This window comes from Pleurodeles waltl, chromosome 4_2 (genome assembly GCF_031143425.1).
Source record: "Pleurodeles waltl isolate 20211129_DDA chromosome 4_2, aPleWal1.hap1.20221129, whole genome shotgun sequence".
Lineage (NCBI taxonomy): Eukaryota > Metazoa > Chordata > Amphibia > Caudata > Salamandridae > Pleurodeles > Pleurodeles waltl.
The window spans coordinates 965,220,996-965,243,572 of NC_090443.1; the positions used below are offsets into that span (position 1 = coordinate 965,220,996).

The following is a 22,577-nucleotide window of genomic DNA, read 5'->3' on the forward strand; positions in this document are numbered from 1 at the left end:
GAGGCAAGATATGTGCCTAACGGGCTTGTCCCCGAGTGATGGAGTTATTCCAATTGATCATCACTATGCCACTGACACATGATGTACGGTCTAATTTGATCATATGGTCATGGAAAGTTAATTGTCTAGGTAACAAAATAAAGCGCACACTGGTCCTGCAACATCTGCGTCGACACGTCCCGGACATAGTTATGCTACAAGAAACACACCTCTAGGGAAACTACTATATAAAGTATTCAACAGGTTTGGGTACACATGAAGGGTACACCACCAACTCCATAGAGGTTGGGATCCTAGTAAAAAGGTTGACACCTTTCACTTCCCACCGTGTGTAGCATGATTCCCACGACCGCTATGTGGCATTAACTGGGACACAAGAAGCCATTACCCTGAATCTTTGTCCTTTATATATACCACCACAGCCCCACAGCATTACTATCCTGGACCTGGGTACCCTGCTTTTGGCACTGCCAACTGGGATCTTGATACTGGGTGGCGATATGAACGTGGTTACAGATACTGGGTTTGACAGGGTAAGTAACACTAATGTGGGAGGGGAGGCAGGACCACTGCCTCAATTTGTGACTGAAATGGGCCTGATAGACTTGCGGAGGGACCACAATCCCCAACGTTGACACTTCACATGCTTCTCACTCGCACAAAGACACTTATCCCAGTCTGGACAAACTTTTTATGCAACTCACCCATGCACCAAACTTTAGATCTGCCATCCACTATGCGCAAGGCATGTCTGACCATTCCCCAGTGGAGGTCCTACTGAAGGACCAGACAAGGGACCTCACGTTACCCCCCTAAGATTTAAGTTTGGCACCTCTCAGATAGGGCGACACAAGACAAATTGAGGAAAGGTGTAGACCTCTACTTTAAAGAAAATCAAGAACAGTCAACACTTACCCTTTAGGAGGTATTTAAGACAGCAGGTCGGGGACAAGCCCAGGCTCTGATAGGAAGCAAAAAGAAAAAAACACCAGGCTGCAAAGCAGTGCTATTGAGAATGATATAGCTGGTCTCGGCCCAACAACACGAAGGAACATTGTCACAGGTTACACCTACGTGCCTCTGCGGAAAATATGGCAGACAAATGAGCGGACGATACCACACCAACAATATGATATGGGGGACAAAGGCAGTAAGCTACGGACTGGGCTAGACAAGAGAGACAAAGAACGCTCCTAGGTTTTAGAGAGAGAAGACGGGTCAGGAAAATTGCAGACTTCTAGCGCTGGTATAGCAGAAACTTTTGCAACATATTAGGAGGGCCTCTATTCTCTCACAACTACCATGACAGACGCCAACAGTGATGATTTTCTGAAACACATTTCTCTTCAGGAACTCACTCGGGAGGCACGGAAGGCACTGGAGGCTAACCTGACCAGTGGGGGGAATTAGCACAGGCTACAGGAGGCCTTAAGGCGTGGAAGGAGGCAAGCCCCAGCGGCTTGTCGAATTCAGCTGTACAAGGAAATGGCAGATATTGTTGCTAAACCAATGTTAGATATATTCCAGGAGGCCTGCAAAGTAGGCTGCCTGCCTGAGGACCAAAGGACTGCAAACACTGTAGTTATACACAAAAAGGGCATGTCGACAACAGACTGTAGCTCCTGTAGGCCAATATCCTTACTAAACAGAGACTAAAGTACTGGCCTGGGCCCTGGCAACCAGACTTCGTAGAGTCACTACCTCAATTGTACACCAGGACCAGTCACGGTTCATGCCCCACTTGAGTACCTGCCTTAATCTCTTGACACTTCTACTGAGTGCTCCACCTGACTGAACGGCCAATTGCAGACCAGACAGTCCTAATGGTTCTGGATGCTAACCTGGCATTCGACTCAATTGTATGCAGTTACATATAGGCCACTTTGACGAAGTTGGGTTTTGGGCCACAATTCTGTGCCTGGCTCAAACTCCTCTACCGGTCCCCAATGGCTAGGGTGCGTGTCAATGGAATGGTGTCTCATCAATTTGTTTTGCAGAGGTGTGCCCCCTCTCACCAATGATTTTTGCACTGGCGCTTGAGCTGTTAGCAGCTTGGATCCGCAAGGACCTGTTAATACATGGTATATGGGCACCAGGGGGCTGGGAGGAACGAATTTCCCTGACGTCCTGCTCTAAGTCATGCAACCCCCTCGTTCCACAGGCAGGATAATACAGGTGTTTGGCATCTTCGGAAATCACTCCAGCTACATGATCAACTGGTCCAAATCGGTAATATATCTTCTCTCGACGATGAGTGCATGGCATCCTCAGGATTCTAAGGCTCCAGTTGTCTTTGATTGCTTTCAGCATCTGGGAATTTACATTACTTGTGAGTCCGAGGAACTCCTACGTGGAAATATATTCCCCCAACTGGGCAGGCTCAGCAAAGACATGGCTCACTGGTGCAACCTTCTGTTAACACTAATGGGCAGAGCGGTCCTCTATAAAATGATGACCCTACCGCGCTTTTTAATGCAAAACATACCACGCAGGATTCCAGACATTTTTAAGAGAATAGATTGGAAGGTACACCTATCGTTGTAGAGAGGCAATGATTCAAGGTTTGTGATGAACAAATTGCTGAGGGGGCTATACGATGGGGGACTGGCGATCCTGGATATCTTAAAATATTACTGGGCATCACAGCTTTTAATAGTCAATGATTGGGTCTTTTCGGATCGCCAAGACCTGGCATGGCAGGGGGAGTGGGAAGCTATGGGCCGTAGGGGGGTGGGGACTGGAGCATGAGGAGATTCTGTACGATGGGACGAGGGATCGAGACCTGCCGATGGACACCCGGACCGTGGTCTGGGTTTGGAGAGATGCCTCTAACTATTTGGGTTGGAAGGGGAAACTTATTAATCTGACCCCACTGTGGCACAGTGATCTGCCATCTGAGTTGGGGGGACTGGCAGGGTTCTTGAAGTGGGAACTAATAAGTACAGAACACCTGGGAGATCTTTGGAGCGGTCAATCAATAATCCACTTTGAGGACCTCCGTCAGGAATATGATCTAGCAGACTCCAAACATTTCAGGTACCTGCAATTAGGACATGACCTCCTGCACTCCACCCCCACGACACACTGAAGGAGAGCAACTGACAGAGTCCTCTCCCTTAGAGGATCGATTACTCAATGAGGTCATACCTGAAAAAGGGGTGTCAGTGTTCTATAAAAGTTGGCCAATAACTCCCCGATCTAATAAGACCACTGAGAGCCGCCTGGGCCAAAGATCTTGGGGACCTAGACAATGAAGATTGGGTGGAGGCCCTCCAGAGCTCACAAGACATTGCCATACGTGCCCGGTTTGGGATAGTCAGGCTACAAATTTTGCACAGGTCTTACTACTTGTGGACATTGTTACATAAGATAGGTGGAGCAGTCACGCCACAGTGCCTAAAGTTATGTGCTCAGGAGGCACGTTCTTCCACATCCTTTGGGGATTTCCAATCATACAAGAATACTGGTCGAAAACTATGGAAATAATGTCCTGAGTCTCATCGCTAGAGGTTTCCATGGTCACCAAGTGGCTCCCCCTGGGAATCTTTGGTGACACAACAACTCCCCAAGTATCAAAATTTCTGGCTGAAGCTGGCCGTGTGAGTAGCTAAACTGAATATAGAAAAGCATGAGGCAAAACAAATACCCTGGGAATTGCAGATTGGGAGTCTGACTTAGATTCGTGTCAGAGGGCAGAGCATGTAAGTTGCAAAGTTAGAGGGTTTCCCAAGAAGTGAAAGAGAGAGCCAGGGCCTGCCATGAGTATAGGGGCTACTGAGGAGAGATGTTCTGAGAGGAATGGAAGGACCTGGAAGGTTCAGGTGTAAGGGATGATGGTGAATCAATTCAATATGATGATGGGCCGTACAAGCGCCATTCTCCATTTGACTGTTGACACTCTGCAATTTTAACGCGTCATGATTTGTTTGTATACAATGATTGTGTAATATTTTACTAAATATGGGGCATAATGAGCACACTTTCAATAACAAAAAAACAATAGGAGGCGCAAATGCAGATCAGCCCATAGCAAGAGGCCTGCAAATACAATTGTTAATTCTTAAGAGGCACTTAGGACAATACAGCCAACAGAAATTGGAATCAGAGCATTAAAGGTAGCTAATGCAAATCAGATCAAACCGGAATAATGTGATCAAGACGGGACACATCTGACAATCTCAGTAGATTCTAAACTAGATAGAGTTTCTACACTAGTCTAAGCAGAGGTCCTGTACAAGTGGCACACCGATAAGACAAGCACATCAACACTACGGTGATGATAAATATTTGCAGATCACAAAGCAACAAAAGAGCTCACAGCCCTGTATTGTAGGACAAAATGAATAGTCCAACTGGACTATTGTCGCAAACCCTCAGCCACACAACAAATATGCCAAGGTTAAAAATCCTTGACATGAATAGTGGGTGAACCACATATCCAAACGAAAGCTCAGCAACCCCATGACCCAATCTCAGGCAGATTCCTTACTTCCGTCTTGTCTGGGTTCAGGTTCAACTTCAACCCAATTTCGATCCATCCTTCGGGCCACCTCCGCCAGGAAGTCAGTCAGGAATAAGATCTCAGCCCCTAAAGTGCAAGAAAGAGATACATCTGTGTCATCAGCATGCTGATGGCACTGCATACCATGCCTCAGAGTGACAACGCCCAGCAGTCTAACTCATCAGTGCAATAGGCATGGAAACACAGAGAACCCCCAGCAGTAATCGGCCCTCCAACAAGCATGCAGGGAAACCCATCACAATCCATTGGGTCTGGACCTATAGCAAGTGCAAACCCCACTATGAGGCATGGCTGTCTTCCACATCAGAACTATGAGATTAACTGTGTAAAAATCTGCTTAAAGTTTTAAGAGGCTGAGCCAGAACATCCTGACCATGATCCTAACATATCATTTGTTATAAATAGCATGGCACAGTTATTTCCATAAACAGTTCTAAAACAAGTGGTCTTGTCATTACAACAAATGTTGGTGCTTCAAAGTAAGACTTATCCTAGATAGATGCTTCTAATTCAACAGGAGCATTACCTCAAAGAAGCTTTGCAGGCCCATATAATGAAAATAGGGCATAGGCTGTGTCATGCATTCATTCATGGGGTGGGGGCTGCATCTCATTTAATGAAAAGAGATACAGGCAAAGTAAGGGGATATGTTCTATGGAGCCCTGCAAGTAGTGGTGTCCAAAATAAAATGGCAATATCTGAGCTAATTTCCTTCACTCCTTAAACCTCAGCCTGCTATGCAGGCTCAAACTGTCAACATTCCTATCCACAACCTAACGCAGACACAGTTCAGATCAGGTGCATGAACAAAGAACCAGTGGGAGCCCAGTGCATATGAACACCCATGCATATTGAAGATATGTAAAGCCTTGGATCTTGAATTTAAACTGCTTGACATTTGCCAAATGGAATTCTTGTGTATTATCTCCTTTGCACTTCTCCATGCTGTTTGCTCAGCTAGCCTGCCCTTTTCTCCTATTTGAAAACGTGTAGGTGTCTAACGGGTCAAAGCCATCAGCACTTCCCAAATTTCTAACTTTTCTATTGCACTTTAAACTGCCTTTTCCTTACATTTGCCTATCCAATGCTGTATTGCCCCCTGCTTTATACCGGACGTTTTTGGTGTGTTGTGCTTTGCCTGTGACACTACTGGTGTCTGCAAATCCCCACTTTGCTGCAACTTTATAATGGACCTCATTTTAAAGCATTATATGCATATCTCTTTATCAGCGCCTACAAACTCATGTCTTATCCCTGAAATTGTGGGTTGATTTTGTTTCCAAATATTCCAAGGTTTTACCTTTTGCTAGTGTTTACTAAACCATGACCTGTGCCCTCCTTGACTTTTTGTAAGTCTACAATGACTTACTGACTGGTGTAAATTTTGACTTTTTCTGCAGTTTTGACTTTGCTACTGTGCTTCCTAAGTTTCCAAGGTAGCTTCCCTTCTGTGTCAAGGTCCAAACAATGTTTTCAAAACTAGTTACCTGGTTACCTGGTTACCTTTGTATGCGAGGGGAACATGTGGAGTATGTCAAGAGAAATTTGACTGGAATTTAAGACTGTGCATTTGACATCGTAGTGCAAGTTTAATGAAAACTGCATAGAACTTACAAGACCAGTCGAACAGCACCTAACACTGAAATGATCAAGCTGCATACAAGTGTGCCAGTGAGGACGGAGATGAGCGCCCTGTATTAGCACTTTTCGCACACTGCTTAGACCTAGGGTGCACATATCTTTAAGACAGAGGAGATCAGGCTTTGTCAGTATCCCATGGGCAATAGCCACCGGTTGAACCTAGAACTGACTACTAGGTAGAGGCTTCATGTGAAGGAATATGGTGAGGTCCTGGCAGCTTCAATGCTGAGAAAGGAATAATGGCTGGTGATGACAGACTACAGAATACCAGAAATTTAATGTGCTGATGTTTTTACGCATTGCATTAATGAGCATTAGAGGCAAGTACACCGAAATTGTACTTAATAGTTTTGTTACTTCATTGTATGATTTATTTAAGGGTGTCGGGTCATATTTATATTTAGATGTTCCCTCCAAGTTTCAAGAAACACCAAGATGATCAAGTTCTCTCTCTAACCCTAAGCAACTTAAACTGAAGGCATGGCGTCTTGTTAGATCTTATAAAATGTCCAAAACAATATCTTTTGAAGTGATGTAGATCTCAGGAAACACACCTTCTATACTATATTTCCTACTCTCCAACAGCATGGGGATGGTAGGCCTAGTCCCAAGGTTAAATTCAGTTATTTGTTTTAAGATTGTATGATTCAAAGCCTTTAGAACTGTATTTCTTTCATTCATACATCTATTTATTTTCACGTTCTGATCATTCATGGTGTCCTCCTATGCATACTGAAATAATTGCTGTTTTTGTTTTTTATAAATAACACATCAGACAATTTCATATCTTAATTATAATTATGTTAGGCTCGGACTATTCTACTTTTAATCCTAGCTTGAATACACAAAATGAAAATATGATCCCGTTTTTATTTGCTTACTTTAATGTCCTCTTTTTATTAAAACAATTTTATTTTGCATTTTCAAGTGAAAACAAGTAAACATGACACATTGTACAGAGTCGCCAGGGATGATAGGTCTTACTCGCACAAAAAGGGAATAACAAATCACATACACTCGTGCACAGTGGAATGACAGTATCCAAAACAACTTCCACCCGACCCCTCATATATTGATCACATTTCAACAGATCCATTGTCAGATTCAGAAGGAGACATAACGTGAACATCAGAGGTGAACAATGTTTTAGGCATCGTAATAAGGAGACTTCCCACCTGTTGTACTCGCTTGATATGGTTGGTGAAGGGGTGCGCCAAGTAGCATCAAATTTGGCCACCCTATCTGGAATGATAGCAGTCAATTTTTCCGTGGCATAGATAGACCACACCTTCCCCCACCGCAGACTTGTAGAAGGAGGGAGTGGCTGTTTCCATAACTGTACCACAAAAAGTCGCACTGCCAGGAGTAAATAAGATAGAAGGTGGCCCTGAGGGGTCATTGTGGAAAATATTTTATTGCCCCAGATCACCCAGAAGAATTGTAGGGATTTCGATAGGAAGGTGAACGTTGGTGATGGTCTGCACTATATTCTGGATCTCCACCAAAAGGGTCCGACTCACTGGGCATGACCACCATGTAGGTAGAAAGGTACCCCTCTCACAACATCCCTTCCAGCATGAGTCAGAACTCCCAAACATCTTGGCCAATGGAACAGGTGTTAGATACCACGGGTCAATATTTTATAGGGATTTACTTTGTAGCGAATGCAGAACGACAAATGAGCCGCTCTTTGCCAGGTGGCCCCCCCAAGTGTCATCAAATATTTAGATGGCCAATCCTCTTTCCCACTGTAACACATAGGCATGTTTTTTACGTGGAGTCAGCTGTAGGAGATATCGATGGAGCCACAAGATGCCTTTACGGTGTAAATTATTTAAAAAGAGAGAATCTCCCACTGGCATGTCAGTCATGCGTAGGGTCTGCCTGCCGAATGGAGTGCCCGAGTCAGTTTGAAGTCATGTCGCTGGGTTAGGGCAAATTTGTCAATCAAGTCATTCCTCAACCGCAAATCGCTGGCGTAAAAAAAAAATATATATCACCCAGAGTGTAGGAGCGCCCCTGAATCCAGCTAAAGGAGTTAGGGTGAATCACGGCTGTAATGAAGTCAGGATTGTGTGCTAAAGGATTCAGTCTGAAGAGATAAGCCAGGAATGCCCTACACTGCCGTACCTCTCTCCAGTAGGATAAAGAGTAAGGCTGTCAGAGGCAGTAACAGGGGAAATTGGCCCTTGAAGGACATCATAAGCCGTAGTAGCCCCAACAGGGGGTAGGAAGAAAAAGCCTGCTCCACCTGATTCCAGAGTTTCTTTTCGGGGTTGTGATTCCAGTTCAAAGAGGGACGAAATTCCACTGCCAGAACATAAGTGGAAACATCAGGGAAGTCCAGGTCGCCCTCTAAGGCCAGTTTGCTCAGTGTTGCACTCGCCACTCTTGGGTACTTACCTTTTAATACCAAAGCTAAGATTTTTGCTCGGATATTATTTCGGAGCAAAGAGGAGAGGGCGGGTTTGGAGAACATATAACAGCGGGAGCATAAAACAAATTTTCAAGCTGGCAAGTCTGCCTTACCATGAAATTTCATGTGTCCCCGGCAATCCAAGTCCTTGAAAGTGACGCGAGGAAGGGGGTTATACTGCAGACGTATAAGTCCTTCATTAGCGGCAGCAAATGGATCTCCAGAAAGAGGATAGCTGACATCGCCCAATAAAAGCCTTCGTGCCTGGCAGGGCACCTCTAAACTATTTTGGGGGCTCAGCGACTCCCATGACATGTGAAATTAACTTTGAAGCCCAACACCTGAGAGAAGGTATTCAACTCCTACATTTGTGCCAGGACCGTGACACTGGGGCTCGTGATAAAGCAGAGTATGCCATTGGCGAATAAGAAAAGCTCATGTTTGACACCATCAACCATCATGCAAGTGATCTATTTAGTGTAAATTCTGATCCTTCAGTGACTATATATATATATATATATATATATATATATATATATATATATATATATATATATATAAATAAATGCATATACATACCCTATTATATTTTAGGTTTCTTTGAATACCATGAGCAGGCCGACAGTGGTTACTGTGTGAGAAATGTATTTTACATCACATGTACCAGTACGTATCACCTAAAGCTTCTATTACAGGAAGTCTAGCTGAGCACACTAGGGCTCAGTTTGCTGATCACCTGCTAAATCTGTTTGTGCAGCACAGTACGCTAGGTGTAAGCAAGCTTTTAAGCCAAGTGGTTAGTCATCAGAGAGAAAGTCACAACATGTGAAAGCCCAGAATCAGAACGGAGAAGAATCACCAGGGCACACAGAAAGCATACTGAGTGGCCATTAATAGTGAAACAGTGTTAAATGTAATGCTGCAATACCATATGTGATACTAATGCACAGTTAGCCGAGGACACATTTTGGCAGATGAAACTCTGAAGAAATTGTTCCCTAAACAATGGCCTTTAATTCAATAATTAGCTTCAAAAACAGGTGTGAATTTGCCTTTAACTCCTTGTTCCATCAGGAAATTTTGTAATATTGTACAAATTTCACACCCAAGAATTACGGATCCGTGCGGTACTGGGAGTTATGGTTGCAAATTAATCATATTTGGGGATTTGCCTAACTCATGAGGCTCTCAGTGTGGAGGTCTTGTGGTGCTTCACAACAGGGCCTGGAGCGGGGTTTTATAGTTACAGGCAGAATCAATCAATTTTCACTGGGAAGTGCATAAATGTCTGACTGACCAGAAAGGAACATAACCACTCAACCTATATTGATTTACCCTAGAAAACAGCTGTACTATTTGAATTTACGTACAGGGATCTTTGAACGTACTTTGCTCTATGGGCAATGTGGATTTGCTGCTGAAGACTATGTGAAAGTTATTAGTAAATGAGTGGATGAGTTCTTTCCTAACAAAAAACATATATTGTGTGCCCTGCACTACTTCAACTCTCTTCTGGATCCACTAGTTGAAGGTGTAAGCATAGCATCCTCTGAAGGTAAAGCCACAAAATCTGCTGCCACCACATTAGGTTCACCTTCAGCACAATTACAGTTAACGGCATCAAGGTTACAGTGGGTGGTTAGTATCCCACCTATCTTACAGGAGAACCAGGAACACAGTAGGGCTTACTTGGGAAAGGCATACCGATGTAAATTCTAACGTACATAATTGCTTCTAAAACAACAGATGTAAGGGAGGTTGGTTGTGATCAAGTTTAAGTAACAGAAGATTATCAGTATACAAGACTACCTTACCTCTGGAACCATGGCCATAGGTACTCAGTGCCTAAAGAGGTCTCATATTAAGTGAGAATTCCTTAGCTAAAAAGGAAGAAAACAGCTGACACTCTAAGCTGCCCCAGTAACTAAAGCAAACGAGGAGATGGCCATGGAGCAATCTAGTTTTGTAAAAATGCACCCATATAAAAGATATTGAGAACATGTATGGCAAGGACTGTTATAAATTAAATTAGCAAAGAGAACATGGAACCAGACAACAAGGAGCCACAATCCTCGGGTGCGGGGGAAGATACTGAGCCAGTCAATTTCAGCAAGGTTATAAATGAGAGGCCCTTGGCTAGACAGTTTAATACTGAAGATGCTGATAAAGCTTCGGAAGGTCAGAAATAAGCATTTAGTACAGATGTACTATTGTAATCCGTGCTCCTGCAAAGATGGCTCAATTTCCAGAGACTACCTCTGTAGATATTGCAGGAAACATTCAACTTATCAGTTTGATTGGGCCTGTATAAGGAAATATGTCTGAGCTCTCCTAACAGAAATCTCTTAATCTTGTGGAGGTTATGGAAAAATGTAAATAATAATAGAAGCATGTCTCAAGATGCAATATCAGGGACTATGAGGCATACAGTCATAGAACTAATGACTATGATACAAAGTATGTCCATATAAGTAAAGCCATGTGTGTTATTCCCATTTTAACGTTACTCTTCCGAATGACACAGCAATGTTACGCCAGCTAGTCCGAGGCTACGGATCCCAAATGGTATTAAGAAATAATGTATGCTTATCTACACAGACAACCTAGGTCTCTCTATTCACAGTTATCCAAAGATGTCCCAATACACCTTTCTTTATGTTAAGCCTGATACTGCACAATATTCTGACAGATAAAGTGATGTAATTTTATACCATCTGTACAGTATTTTCTTTTTTATTTCCCAAACACCACCCCCCCCCCAAAAAAAAAAAAAAAACACATAGAGGTTAATAGTGTAGAAAGACCACTAAGTCAAAATATTTTTGAACCCTTAAAGATGAGATGTGATCGGATTGCACACACAGCATAGCCACCTAATAGAATACCACTCTAGTATTTTTTTTGATTTGAGTAAAAACTAAATAAATTATTGGTCATGGGCACATTTGCAGTTATTTTTATATTTATAAGGACTGATCAGACCAGCTTGCATGTTTGCAACTCTATTACGGAATTATCCACAAAACTATGAAAATGTGCAGCTAGGAGTTATGTGCAAGACTAGGCTTTCCATATTAAATGCACTGGAGATTGACTGGAGTACGTTTTGTCCATATTATACAAAAGTACTTTTTTTGTAGTGGAACTCTGTGCAAATTCCATACTACAGTGTTTGGAAGAGTGGATACTCCCTAAGTGCCTGCTTTTCAATGGACAGTAGCATTTAAGGTTCATAACTTAAATTTATGGTGACTACAAATTGTTTCAGGCGAATATGCTGCTAATACTACACAGGATACATATCTCATAAGCATTTGGCATGGTTCTAATACAAATTCACTGTGTCAATATGAGACATGGTGATTTGAGTCATATGACCGAACAATTACATATGACAGAGTTTTACTTTAGATTGAGTGAAGAAACGACTTGGTAATCGGAGAACAGGGCTAGTAGTTTTCAGGTCTGGCCTAGGTAAAGCTTTGCCTCTCTTGCAAACCTCCTGTAATCCTGAATATGAACACATCGTAGTCATAGTATTACTACTTTTATTGTCTCGGCCTCCATCAGAAATGGTGCTTTGCTGGGGTGTCATTTGCACTTGAGTTCACCCGACAGGACAGCATACATAGAGTGGGAGGACTGGGTTAGTGGCCTTAAACCATTGGCTTGTGGGCAACATCAGTCATATACTTTTATTAACAAAAAACTATAGTTTTTAGCAAGTGATGCGTACATACACAGCGCATATTCATTAATGCAATTGTTGGAGCGGATTTCAAACCAGCACACTGGCAGTTGACATGTACTCAGGATAGGACCTGTAAATCAAGACACTGCAGAATGTGATGTCTAACCTAAAGTAGTCCCCACCATGGACCTCAAACCCTGCCATGCTGCGTACATGGGTTTCATAATAAAGTTTAGTTTAATTGTAAAGAGGTGGGGTGGAGTGAGAGAGATCCAATGGGATGCAATCTGTCTTTATACTAGCAGATGGCTGATTCCAAATAGTAGTTGGTTATGTCAGTTCCCTCCCAATCACCGCCAACTCCTAGAGCTAAACACAGACATAATGTGGGTTCAGGAGCAACCAGTATCTTCAAGACCTTGTTAGGGTGGGTATGACTTCCTTCCAATATTTTTTAATTACAGGCCGACTCCAGACCACATGAAATCAATCTCCATTCTCACCATTGCACTCTGTTCACATGGGAGTGCTAAGCCCCAGTTTGCTATAGTCTGTAGGGAGGGTGACAGTACCTGTGCAGGTATTTAATATCAATAATTATCTACCGGGCTGAAATGGCTGTCATATGTGGAGCCAGTTATGCTTTGGTTCCTTCTACCTCCTATAGCTGCCCCACATCCTGCTCTCATGTTTCAGGATGGGATGCAAACCAATCTAGGCCATTTAGATTCATGTCTCAGAATAGATATTGAATTCCATGCTTTCCAAGGAGTTATGTAGTTTTATTTGTCACTAAGAGGGAAACCTGGGCAGGTTCAGAATGATATGATCCTGGGCCCTGTTGCAGTTATGTTTATTAAACTGCGAGTATTTCTACTTCTACAGTAAACTGCTGCACATGAGCTGCAATGACCCTGCCCCATAAGTTTCCCTAGGGTGGAGATGCTAATCCCACAGTTGGAAGCCTTCAAGCCCTCTTACTTGCTGTAGCATACTACCAGTAGACGTCTTGTGTAAGGTTTCCACTCCACCCAGTCTATTTCTGTGCCTACTGCCAGCAGTATAGGGAGGATTTACTAGGTGGTAATAAGTGATCAGTATTTCTGGTTCCCTAAAGATATTTCTAGAGAGAAGTCGTTGAACAATTGCAGCTCAACATGGATTGTTGGGTCGTCTCTAGAGACGGAGACAGTCATTTAAAACTGAAATTTGGGAAAAGCTCAGTAGTAAAGTTAGATATCCAGCAAACCCGACCACCGTTGTAAGTTGACTGAATACATTTATCATGTGCTATTTGGGAAGCTTTACCTTCCCATATGAAAAGGCAATCTAAAACTGTAACTGTATCGAACAAAAGATCAGGTATAATGTGTGGGTAGTGTTGGAAAGCATCTTAAATACACACACTCAACCAATGGAATTCATAGAAGAGTTCCAGGGAATGGATTTCCATTCGCAAGTCTGTGATAAGTGGGGATGGATTAAGTTGCCAGCTTATCACCAGAACCAAGGAAATATCTTACCCCACCGCCGTTATTTAACACTCTAAGGCTGATTATTTAATTGTGGGGCCAAGGCTTTCACTACATCAGTAACGTTTTTATTACCTCACAGCACAGCGATTCGGTTTTTGACTTGTCAGGCAGTGTAAGTGATAGCATTTTGCTGCTTACTGTCAGCTTTTGCATCCAGAGGGACAGCCACTAGTAGGCAAACTAGTGTGTCAATCTCTGAACATCTTTACCCCGCCTTCCTTGTGAGCTACTGCTCACAGTGATCCTGGCTCCTGGATGTTGTCCTTCTTTTTTACTGTGGCTCAAAGCACCGGATTCTGCTCCTTCACAGCCCTGCCACATGGACATTTTCTGTGTAAACTTTAAGACTTGAAAATGCAGAGCACTGCTAATAATTACCACCATCACTATTACCATCACCAACACCACCATTATGTCACAACCAGCATGACTACCATTCCCACATTAACACAACTAGAACTATTAGCACCTCAACTACTCCAGTTACTACCAGCACACTGCTACTACCATCACAGCCACAATTACTACTCATCACCATTACTACTACCATAACTACAAGAATTAACATCACCATTATCATCACACTTACTACCACCCCCACCATCACCAGTAACTCCCCCACTTGGAACAACTTCACCACTATCACCACAGCTATTAAGTAACCCATAAAGTGGATAAAACAAACAACCTTAAAGTTTAAAATTGAGGTTGATGGCTCGAAACCACTGGCATATGGATGATAAATTACCTTAAAGTCAATGCATCAAAAAGTGAAACTGATATGCGGGATCATGAAAAACTACAATCTGCTCACAATGTGGCCTGAAGAGCTGGGAGCACCAGCAACAACTGAAAGTAGCAAGGTTTCGCCAAGCACTAACTCTATTATAGCTTCCTTAATATCTTGGACTGATAAGTGACCAACAATTTCGTCTCACAGTTCCAAGGGCATTCTAGGCAGGGTCAGATCTTCAAGGAAGACTCCAACCACTAACTCAGGTCATTCGGGTCTGAACTTAATGAGCCTGCGGAAGAATTCATAAAAAGTGAATAGTTTGTAGTGAGCATACAAGGTTCCTGCCCATCCTCCGAAGGGCTGTAATGGGAGCCTGAGAATTTTTGTTGTTCACTAGTCTTGACAACAGCCTACCGGACCTATCCTAACCTCAGTGAGTGCAGGAAGTGTGGGCAGCGTAGTCTATGCAGTATCTTCTTCTTCATGTATTTTTCGGAGGGAGTCTTGAACAGCTGAATTGTCTATGTCAGGAAGGGATGGAGGAGCCCACGACTGCCCGGGCCAGTCTATGAACAGAAAAGGAGGGTCTGTGGTCCTGGGCAAGTACCCCACAGCCTGGGTCACCCCTGCAGCCAAACAGATCTCATCTGAGGTGCTGAACACGAGTTAAGCCAGGCCAGTGTGCGGCACATGGCCTACGTTGTTTTCTTCCACAAGGCCCTTGTAATCTGAGTCGTTGTCTCACATCGTCTTTCTTTCTGTGGTGGCCTGCCTCCCCTTTACTACTGCAGTGGCCCGACTTCCTTTCCAGGCGTTCCCTGACATATTCCACCTCTCTTGCACTACTGATTCATGCAGATAAAGCAGGACAAGTCGGATTGTTTGAGCCCAAGGCAGGAAGCCGAGACATCTTGATGTGGAACTACAAGACTACATCATCCTACTTCTGAAGGAAGATCTTCCTCCAAAATTCTGTGTGTCACCCATGAGGATACAAAAGAAAACAAAGCAGTTTTCCTGTAGGTGAAGCTTAAGAGATACTCTCAAACAAGGATACTGTTTTCCAGATCTGCACCAAACTAATCGTACTGCCCTACAAGAAAAAACCAAAAGAGGTACATCATTCTCTGTCCAAGCCGCCACATTTTGGAATTCTCTTCCAGCAAGCATATAACACCAATGATAACCACCTGTGATACAGGAGAATCGTGCAGACAATGCTTTTTTCTACCCAAGTTGACTGGAGACACAAACATGCATCACCAAGCTACATATCTCTAAGAAAAGAACCATGTAATCCTATTTAGTACAAGCAAAATCACCCGCTAGTCACAACTTACCTCACCTGCCATAACAATCAGCAAAAAGAAAGGATGTGAAGACTACAAGATTATTATTCTCAGCACCCACGTTCATCCACAACAAAAACAACTGATCCACCTCCAATCCCATTACAATCAGCACAAGAAAATGGCAACAAAAAGGGACTTCACAAGCTGGAGCGGATTAGTGGCTAATTCTTTCTAAAAAAGTTAATGTAATTTCAGAAATTGTGAATTATGATTGTATATTGTACACCCTCCATGACACTTGCATGCCAATTACAAAATATGCATGGAGTTGTTTCCCTAACATTTAGACACTAATTGTGGTATGTGATTTCCTTTTTGTTTTCCAAAGAGGTGATTGAATTATCAGATGACAGCAGCACCCCTCCTTGCATAGTTCATATTTATGCGGCTTAATAGACCTTTTCTATTTCACTTACATCGGCCTTCAACAGATTTAGCACTAGCAATGAGCAGGTGCTGAGTAGAACACCCACCTGGACTGAGCAGAAGCAGCAGCACTAGGTGCAGCAAAGATCAAGTTACAGACAGCCTTCAGGGATCAAACCCATTCACTACTTAGAGTGTGCTGCTTGGTGCCTGCAGCTCTGGTGCAGAAAGATGTACAGCAAGGCACTGGTAAGGAAGGGATCTGCAGCAAAACCAAAATCACTGGGCCCAGTGATCCATTACAGGCTTAAGGCAGCCTGTCTGTTTCTATTGAAGTGGATGTATCAGGCCTAGTGACACGCCCCACATTGCCCGCTTCTCCTGCTTGGAGTGTTGACCATCACCTGGTGATGACGTAAAACGATAACTATAACAGCACTGCATGTTCTTGACTGGTAGAGGACAGGACAATGTAAGCAAAATTACATGCCAGCCCTTCATTGTAATATGCAGTGTAAGATTGGCTGCAGCTGAATACTAACCTGCTACTATTACCCAGCGACAATTAGAAGCGTGTTTCTGCACACTGCAACACACAGTGCTAAAATATACTGGAGCGCATATTATGCAAGTGCACGTTTTATGAATTTAAAGAAAGGAAAAGAAAAAACAAACAAATATGGAATCAAGAAGTTGAATGTTACAGTTATACCATGCTAGATTCGAGCACAGATGTAAATAGTTAACGGTTGATCATAAGACAAGAAATACATGGGGTGGAGCAAACCTGCAAAACCCTGCCTCTAGTGTACATGTAACCAACATGGGAGTAAAAACTAATGTGTTTTTGGCTGCAATGGAAGAATTAAAATCGGAATGGGACGAGTGTAAGAAAGGGTTTGAAGCCTACACTGAAGCAATTGGTTGTAATGTATTTACAGGGAGAAGGACATACGTGTTAAGGAAATATTGTTTAGGAGCTGGAGGACACATGTTTTGTTAAGACAGAAACAGGATGAGGGTGACTATGAGCAAGCTGTGCGGTAATACGTAAAATATGGCATGATGGTACATGAGGTGGTAGGAAGGTACAGATTTATAAGGAGAGGTCAACTCCCCGGTAATAATCAATAGGTGTTTTATATCTGATTGGAGGGCTCTGGCTTCAAAATCCAATTTCAAAGCGACCTATTATGAGATGATTCTGGACCAGATGGTCCTCAAGAACGACTAACTTGAAGCTACTGGAAACACTACTGATTTGACAGAAGGCCACAAAAATTGCTAAAGTATTTGAGTGTACATGCAAAGGAAGGAACCGATCGGTAAACAGTGAAGACAAAGTAGGCACTGTGGAAGGAGTACAACTGCAAGTGAAGACCAACATCATGACAAAAGGTAGCAGACCCATGTAGATGGGTCAATCAAAGGATGACATGTATACTTGTCATAAGTGTGGTTTGGTGGGGACATGTAGCAACAAGCAAGAAGTAGCCTGCTGAGGGGCAACTATGCCTCAAGCGTAAGGGATTAGGTCACTTTGCCCTTACATGTAAGTGTAAATGTAGAATTGAGGTGGGTAGTCAGATGTACAAAGAGCAGGCTCGTGTAAGGGAGACCACTGTTGCTTAAGTTCCAGAAGAAGAACTTGCTTAGCTTCGGTAAAGTCTTTTGTGGTAGAGACTATCAAACCATTGATTCTTCACCTTGTGAGTGCCCACAGGTGCCAGCCTAGGTTTGGAGAATTTTCAATAGCAATTTCCTCATACTTCGGTATTGGGCAATGTGGGGCAATGCATTAGATCCATCCCTCCCCAGGTGTGATGTTGGGCTACTATATCTGCACCACTTACATGCACTGACACCAGTTCCTTTCTTTCCGCAATTTGCAACGCAGATCCAGAGCTCCATTAAAGCCTGCCAGCTTAACATAACTCCTTTCCCTCAAACACATTTTCAGTGTGCAAGGGACATGTGCCCACCTAAAACTACAGGACTAGACCTATGCAGGGACTGTAATCAACAGATGTCAGTGACCAACACCTTCGATGTCTGTCTCCTGTGTCTCAGCTCCATGCATGACTCAATTATGTCATTTAACATGTTATGAGGGACGTCAAATGTGAGATAAGAAGTGCACACTGGAGGGGCCAGTTTTTGTTGGATCAGTAAACTATAACTGGTGAATTTCATTTTTTTGTTTGTTTTTTAAACAGTTTTTATACTATTACAACAACTATATCACTTTAACCTTTTGTTCTTTCATCAAGGTTTGTAAACATAAGTTAACGTCTTGTTACCTTACATGAGTGTGGTAAAAATCTGTGCTCTTTTCCAGGAAGTAGCTGAGGTGGATGAACTTTACTTTTGGAAATTTTGAGGAAGATTCGTCAAACACCACCAAAGTTAAAAGAAAAAATGCTCTTCCTATGGAAACTAGGTCCTAACTATACCTACCTAATGGCGACTGTCACTAGGGAATGAATATATATATATATATATATATATATATATATATATATATATATACACACACATATATATATATATATATATACACACATATACACACACACATACATATATATTTTTTTCCACTAAAAAAAAAAAACTTCGTTACAGGGATGTTATAGTTATGTTCTTCATTTACTCGCACAAAATACAGCTATGCACACTTTTGCTTCTTCAATAATTTGACTTCTAATGTTTCACTGATATTATAAAAGTTGTCATGAGTGCTGTAATACCCATGGTAATTAGCAGTACATGGCAAAAGCGCAAGTTATAATTACCTTAGGCCTTGAGTTATGGTTTCTTGAAATAACTAACTCTAACTGCTGAAGTTCTTAGGTTTTATGCGAGTAAATTTGTGCGAGTAAATTCAGAACCTAACTATAATGTCCCTGTAACCTTTTTTTAAAGTGAATTTCAATGTTTTTTTAAATTCTATTTCCCAACAATAAAGTGCGCCCAACCCTGCCCACTCCTTGACACTTAACAGGCCCTGGGGACCCCATACTCCAGAGCAGAATTCTAAGGGGCGGGGTGACCCCCTCCTCAAGCATTATCAGGTCCCAGGGCTTCCATTCCCTGGGGCCAAATACAAAAAAAGCCTTCTTGGACACCAGGGACCCCACCCCTGGGGCCAGATCGAATAAAAGAGGGAGGGGACCTTTATATGTCTCGGGACCCCATCTCCACACTCGCATCTTTTTTCTTTTAAAGGGGAGGGGGGGCATAAGTTCCCCCTCCCCAATCTTATTTTGGCCCCATGGACCCCTTCACCCAGGGCCTGCTTCAGTTATAGGTGGTTACCCCTGTGCCCACCCAGGGCACCCCCACAGCACAATTCTTAGGGCTGCAATGTGAGCCTCAGGGCTTCCATGGTCTCAACCAGCTTCTGGTATGGTGTGGGGTACCTGCACTGCCACCAGTCGAAGGGAGCAGCTGAATTTATGTGCAGGCAGGGAAACATAACACAAGTTAGACCATTAAAGGCTCAAAAGTGTGGGGTGGGGGTATCACACAGCCCAACTCCTGTTTTAAGCGATGGCCCTTCGGGGTGGGAACCCAGGGCCTTTTTAAGTCTTGAGGAAGGAACTGCGCAACCCCCTCACCTTTTGAAGCATTTTGGTCCTGGAGAGTGGGTTTCCCCGGGCTTCATTAGGCTTGGGGAGGGGGGCTGTGCGCATCCTTCTCTTTATTAAAATGGAAGCCCCAGGGGATGAGGTCTCTGGGTTTTAGGCTTGATAGGGGTGCTATGCACCACATGCGGTGTCTTCCCCCCACCCGGGTGGGGTGAGCTTTAACAAAACAAGTGCAGGAGCCCTTGCGCATGAATAGCAAAAGCGTGATATTTTACTAAATCATTAGCACTAAGCTCCCACCAAGAAGCATGCTACTCACTTGTCAGCACCTCATGGGGTTTCATAAGCACTATATAAATTCCCCATACCGTCACTACCACTATCTCGACAATTACCAAAACCAGACACTGGTACAACTATCAGTGTACACAAAATCTCTGCCACAATCATCCCTACTATCATCACGAACATCACCATGCCATTAACACCACAGTCACCACTATTACCACTACTAATTTCTCTAGTAATAGCAATACCATCAACAGCCACAATAATCCTACTACAATCACTACCACCAACACCACTACTCCTAGCACTACCACAAGTTTAAATATTGTTGGTGACAGTGTTAGGAATGTAACTTTCCTCCATTTAGCCTGACAGGGTGTGCTTGTCAGCTTACCATCTGAGACTTAATTGGCAGCCTTCTTAGTCGTAGGTCTAGTTGTCAGGGATTACGGGTGCAAACAAAAGGGCATGTATATAAGGCTGCCCACAGCATGTCCACAATGGCACTTATGCTAGCTTTTATTACACTTGCACTTTGACTTGATCAATTTTAATTATTAACCATAGTTTTGCTGCAAATTGTTGTCATACTCTGCTACTCACTACTAGGGGGACGGTTGCTACAGTTTTGGTACTTTTATTTGGTGGATAGTTGTTTTAGCCATCTCAGCCACTGCACTTTAGTTTAAATATTGCTGGAGGAATCTGCTCCTGTTGACTTGGTACAAAGGTAGGCGTCAGCAAAACAAAAGGATTATGGATGGAGTGCTGAAACATTTCAAACACTCACCCCCAATCACAGATCTTAGTTAAAATAATTTTCTTTTGCTCACCATGCCACACCAGTTTGGACCGAGCCATATGTCAATCAGTCTTGACCCTGCTCCCCATAGGAAACGTCCAGCCCAAACTGCCAGGTCAGGTCCTCCCTGGACTGGAAGCAAGCATCCTGGGACTGGTTTCTCATCAGCCAGGATAGCTTGAATCCAGTGACAGTGAGCAAGGAACCCACATCTTGGCATACTCCGGCCACTTAGTGTGGCTTTGGCAACACAAGAGGATGATGGACGGAGTGCTGAAACTTTTCAAACACTCACCTCTTGTCACAGATCTGGGTTAAATCCATTGTTCTTCTGCTCACCATGGCATCGCATTTAGGACCTAGCCATATACAAATCCCTCTTGACCACGCTCCCTATGGGAACAGTCCAGCTCAAACTGCCAGGCTAGGTCCCATAGGGAGCAGGGTCAAGAACGATTTGCATATGGCTGGATCCAAACTGGTGTGGCATAGTGAGCAAAAGAATAATGGATTTAACCCAGATCTGTGACTGGAGGTGTCTGGAAAGTGTTAGCATCATCTTGTTGTGTTGTTATGGTACCAAAGGTAAACTCTTCTGCACCCCCTGCATATTGTACACACACAACGCCAGGAATGTTGCCTGCTTGGCCATGGGTACATGATTCATTCCTGGGATAAGTGAGAATCAGCACATTATTTACTCGTCTGATCAGCTGTTGAGAATCACAGGGGATAAGGATATGTTTTACCATGTAAAACCAATCTGAAATTGGAGAATGCTAGTGGGGTGGGGAGGAGTGAGTATCTTTTAATCTTAGAGCTTCACTGCAGATCACTACTCTATGTGCTTAACTGAAGCAGAATGTCCTTCCAAAGAACAAAATAAAATTCTAACAGAATTCCACAGTCCAGAGTTCCTAAACACAGAAACACCATGATCACAAGACTTCTATGACAAAATCTCCAATATATTAAACTCAAAATTACAAAGACTGAAATTTATCTGAAGGCGAATGCAGAGAACACCACAACAATGCATGACCTAATCACCACAGAAATAAACACCAAAAAACATCCATTAATACATACCTTTTACACAGTCATAAAACATTTACCTCAAAATTATCAGTGCAGGTAAACCGTCTGGATTGCCATCAGACCTAGAACTGCCAAGAATCTTTAAAGCTATCCTTCACTCAATCTGTGCAGAAAAGATAGCCTAATGGTTATTCAACACGTCCCTGGAAATAGGTTCACTCGCATCAAAGTCAGATATTGTTGCCCAGAGTTTTGATGGATCTGCCATAAACATGAAGGGTTATACTGATCTAACAACAGCATTCAAGGGAATAGAACCACATATTCAATTCAATTCAATTGTATGTAGCAGAGAAAGGAGTGAATGTTCTAGGATGGAGGGATCCGTGAAAACTGGGGATTACGATAAATCCACGTAACAAAGAACCCGTTTCTATGGTCAACCTTGCAGTTTCCTGATGTTTTAACAGAGAAATTAGCCAAATTAGAAGGTTGTTCTCACCGTATTAAACTTAAGAAAGGTGCTACCTGTTGCACAAAAACTAAGAGGAGTACCAATTAAAGTGAGCAAGGAATATAAGAGCATACTTGATGAAATGTTGA

At 43.0% G+C, this 22,577-nt stretch overlaps 1 protein-coding gene across 6 annotated transcripts in view; it reads right to left on the reverse strand.

Moving 5' to 3' along the window:
• Window positions 1-22,577, reverse strand: part of ERI3 (ERI1 exoribonuclease family member 3) — a 1,277,520-nt gene that overhangs the window by 1,223,623 nt on the left and 31,320 nt on the right. For 3 of the 6 annotated variants that reach the window (XM_069232794.1, XM_069232792.1, XM_069232793.1), the window contains exon 2: window positions 4,490-4,588. The exons of the other annotated variants lie outside the window; for them this stretch is intronic. In XM_069232794.1, the coding sequence (XP_069088895.1) occupies window positions 4,490-4,538 (49 nt within the window). In that variant the 5' untranslated portion in view covers window positions 4,539-4,588. The remainder of the gene's footprint in view (window positions 1-4,489; window positions 4,589-22,577) is intronic. 6 annotated transcript variants of the gene reach the window in all.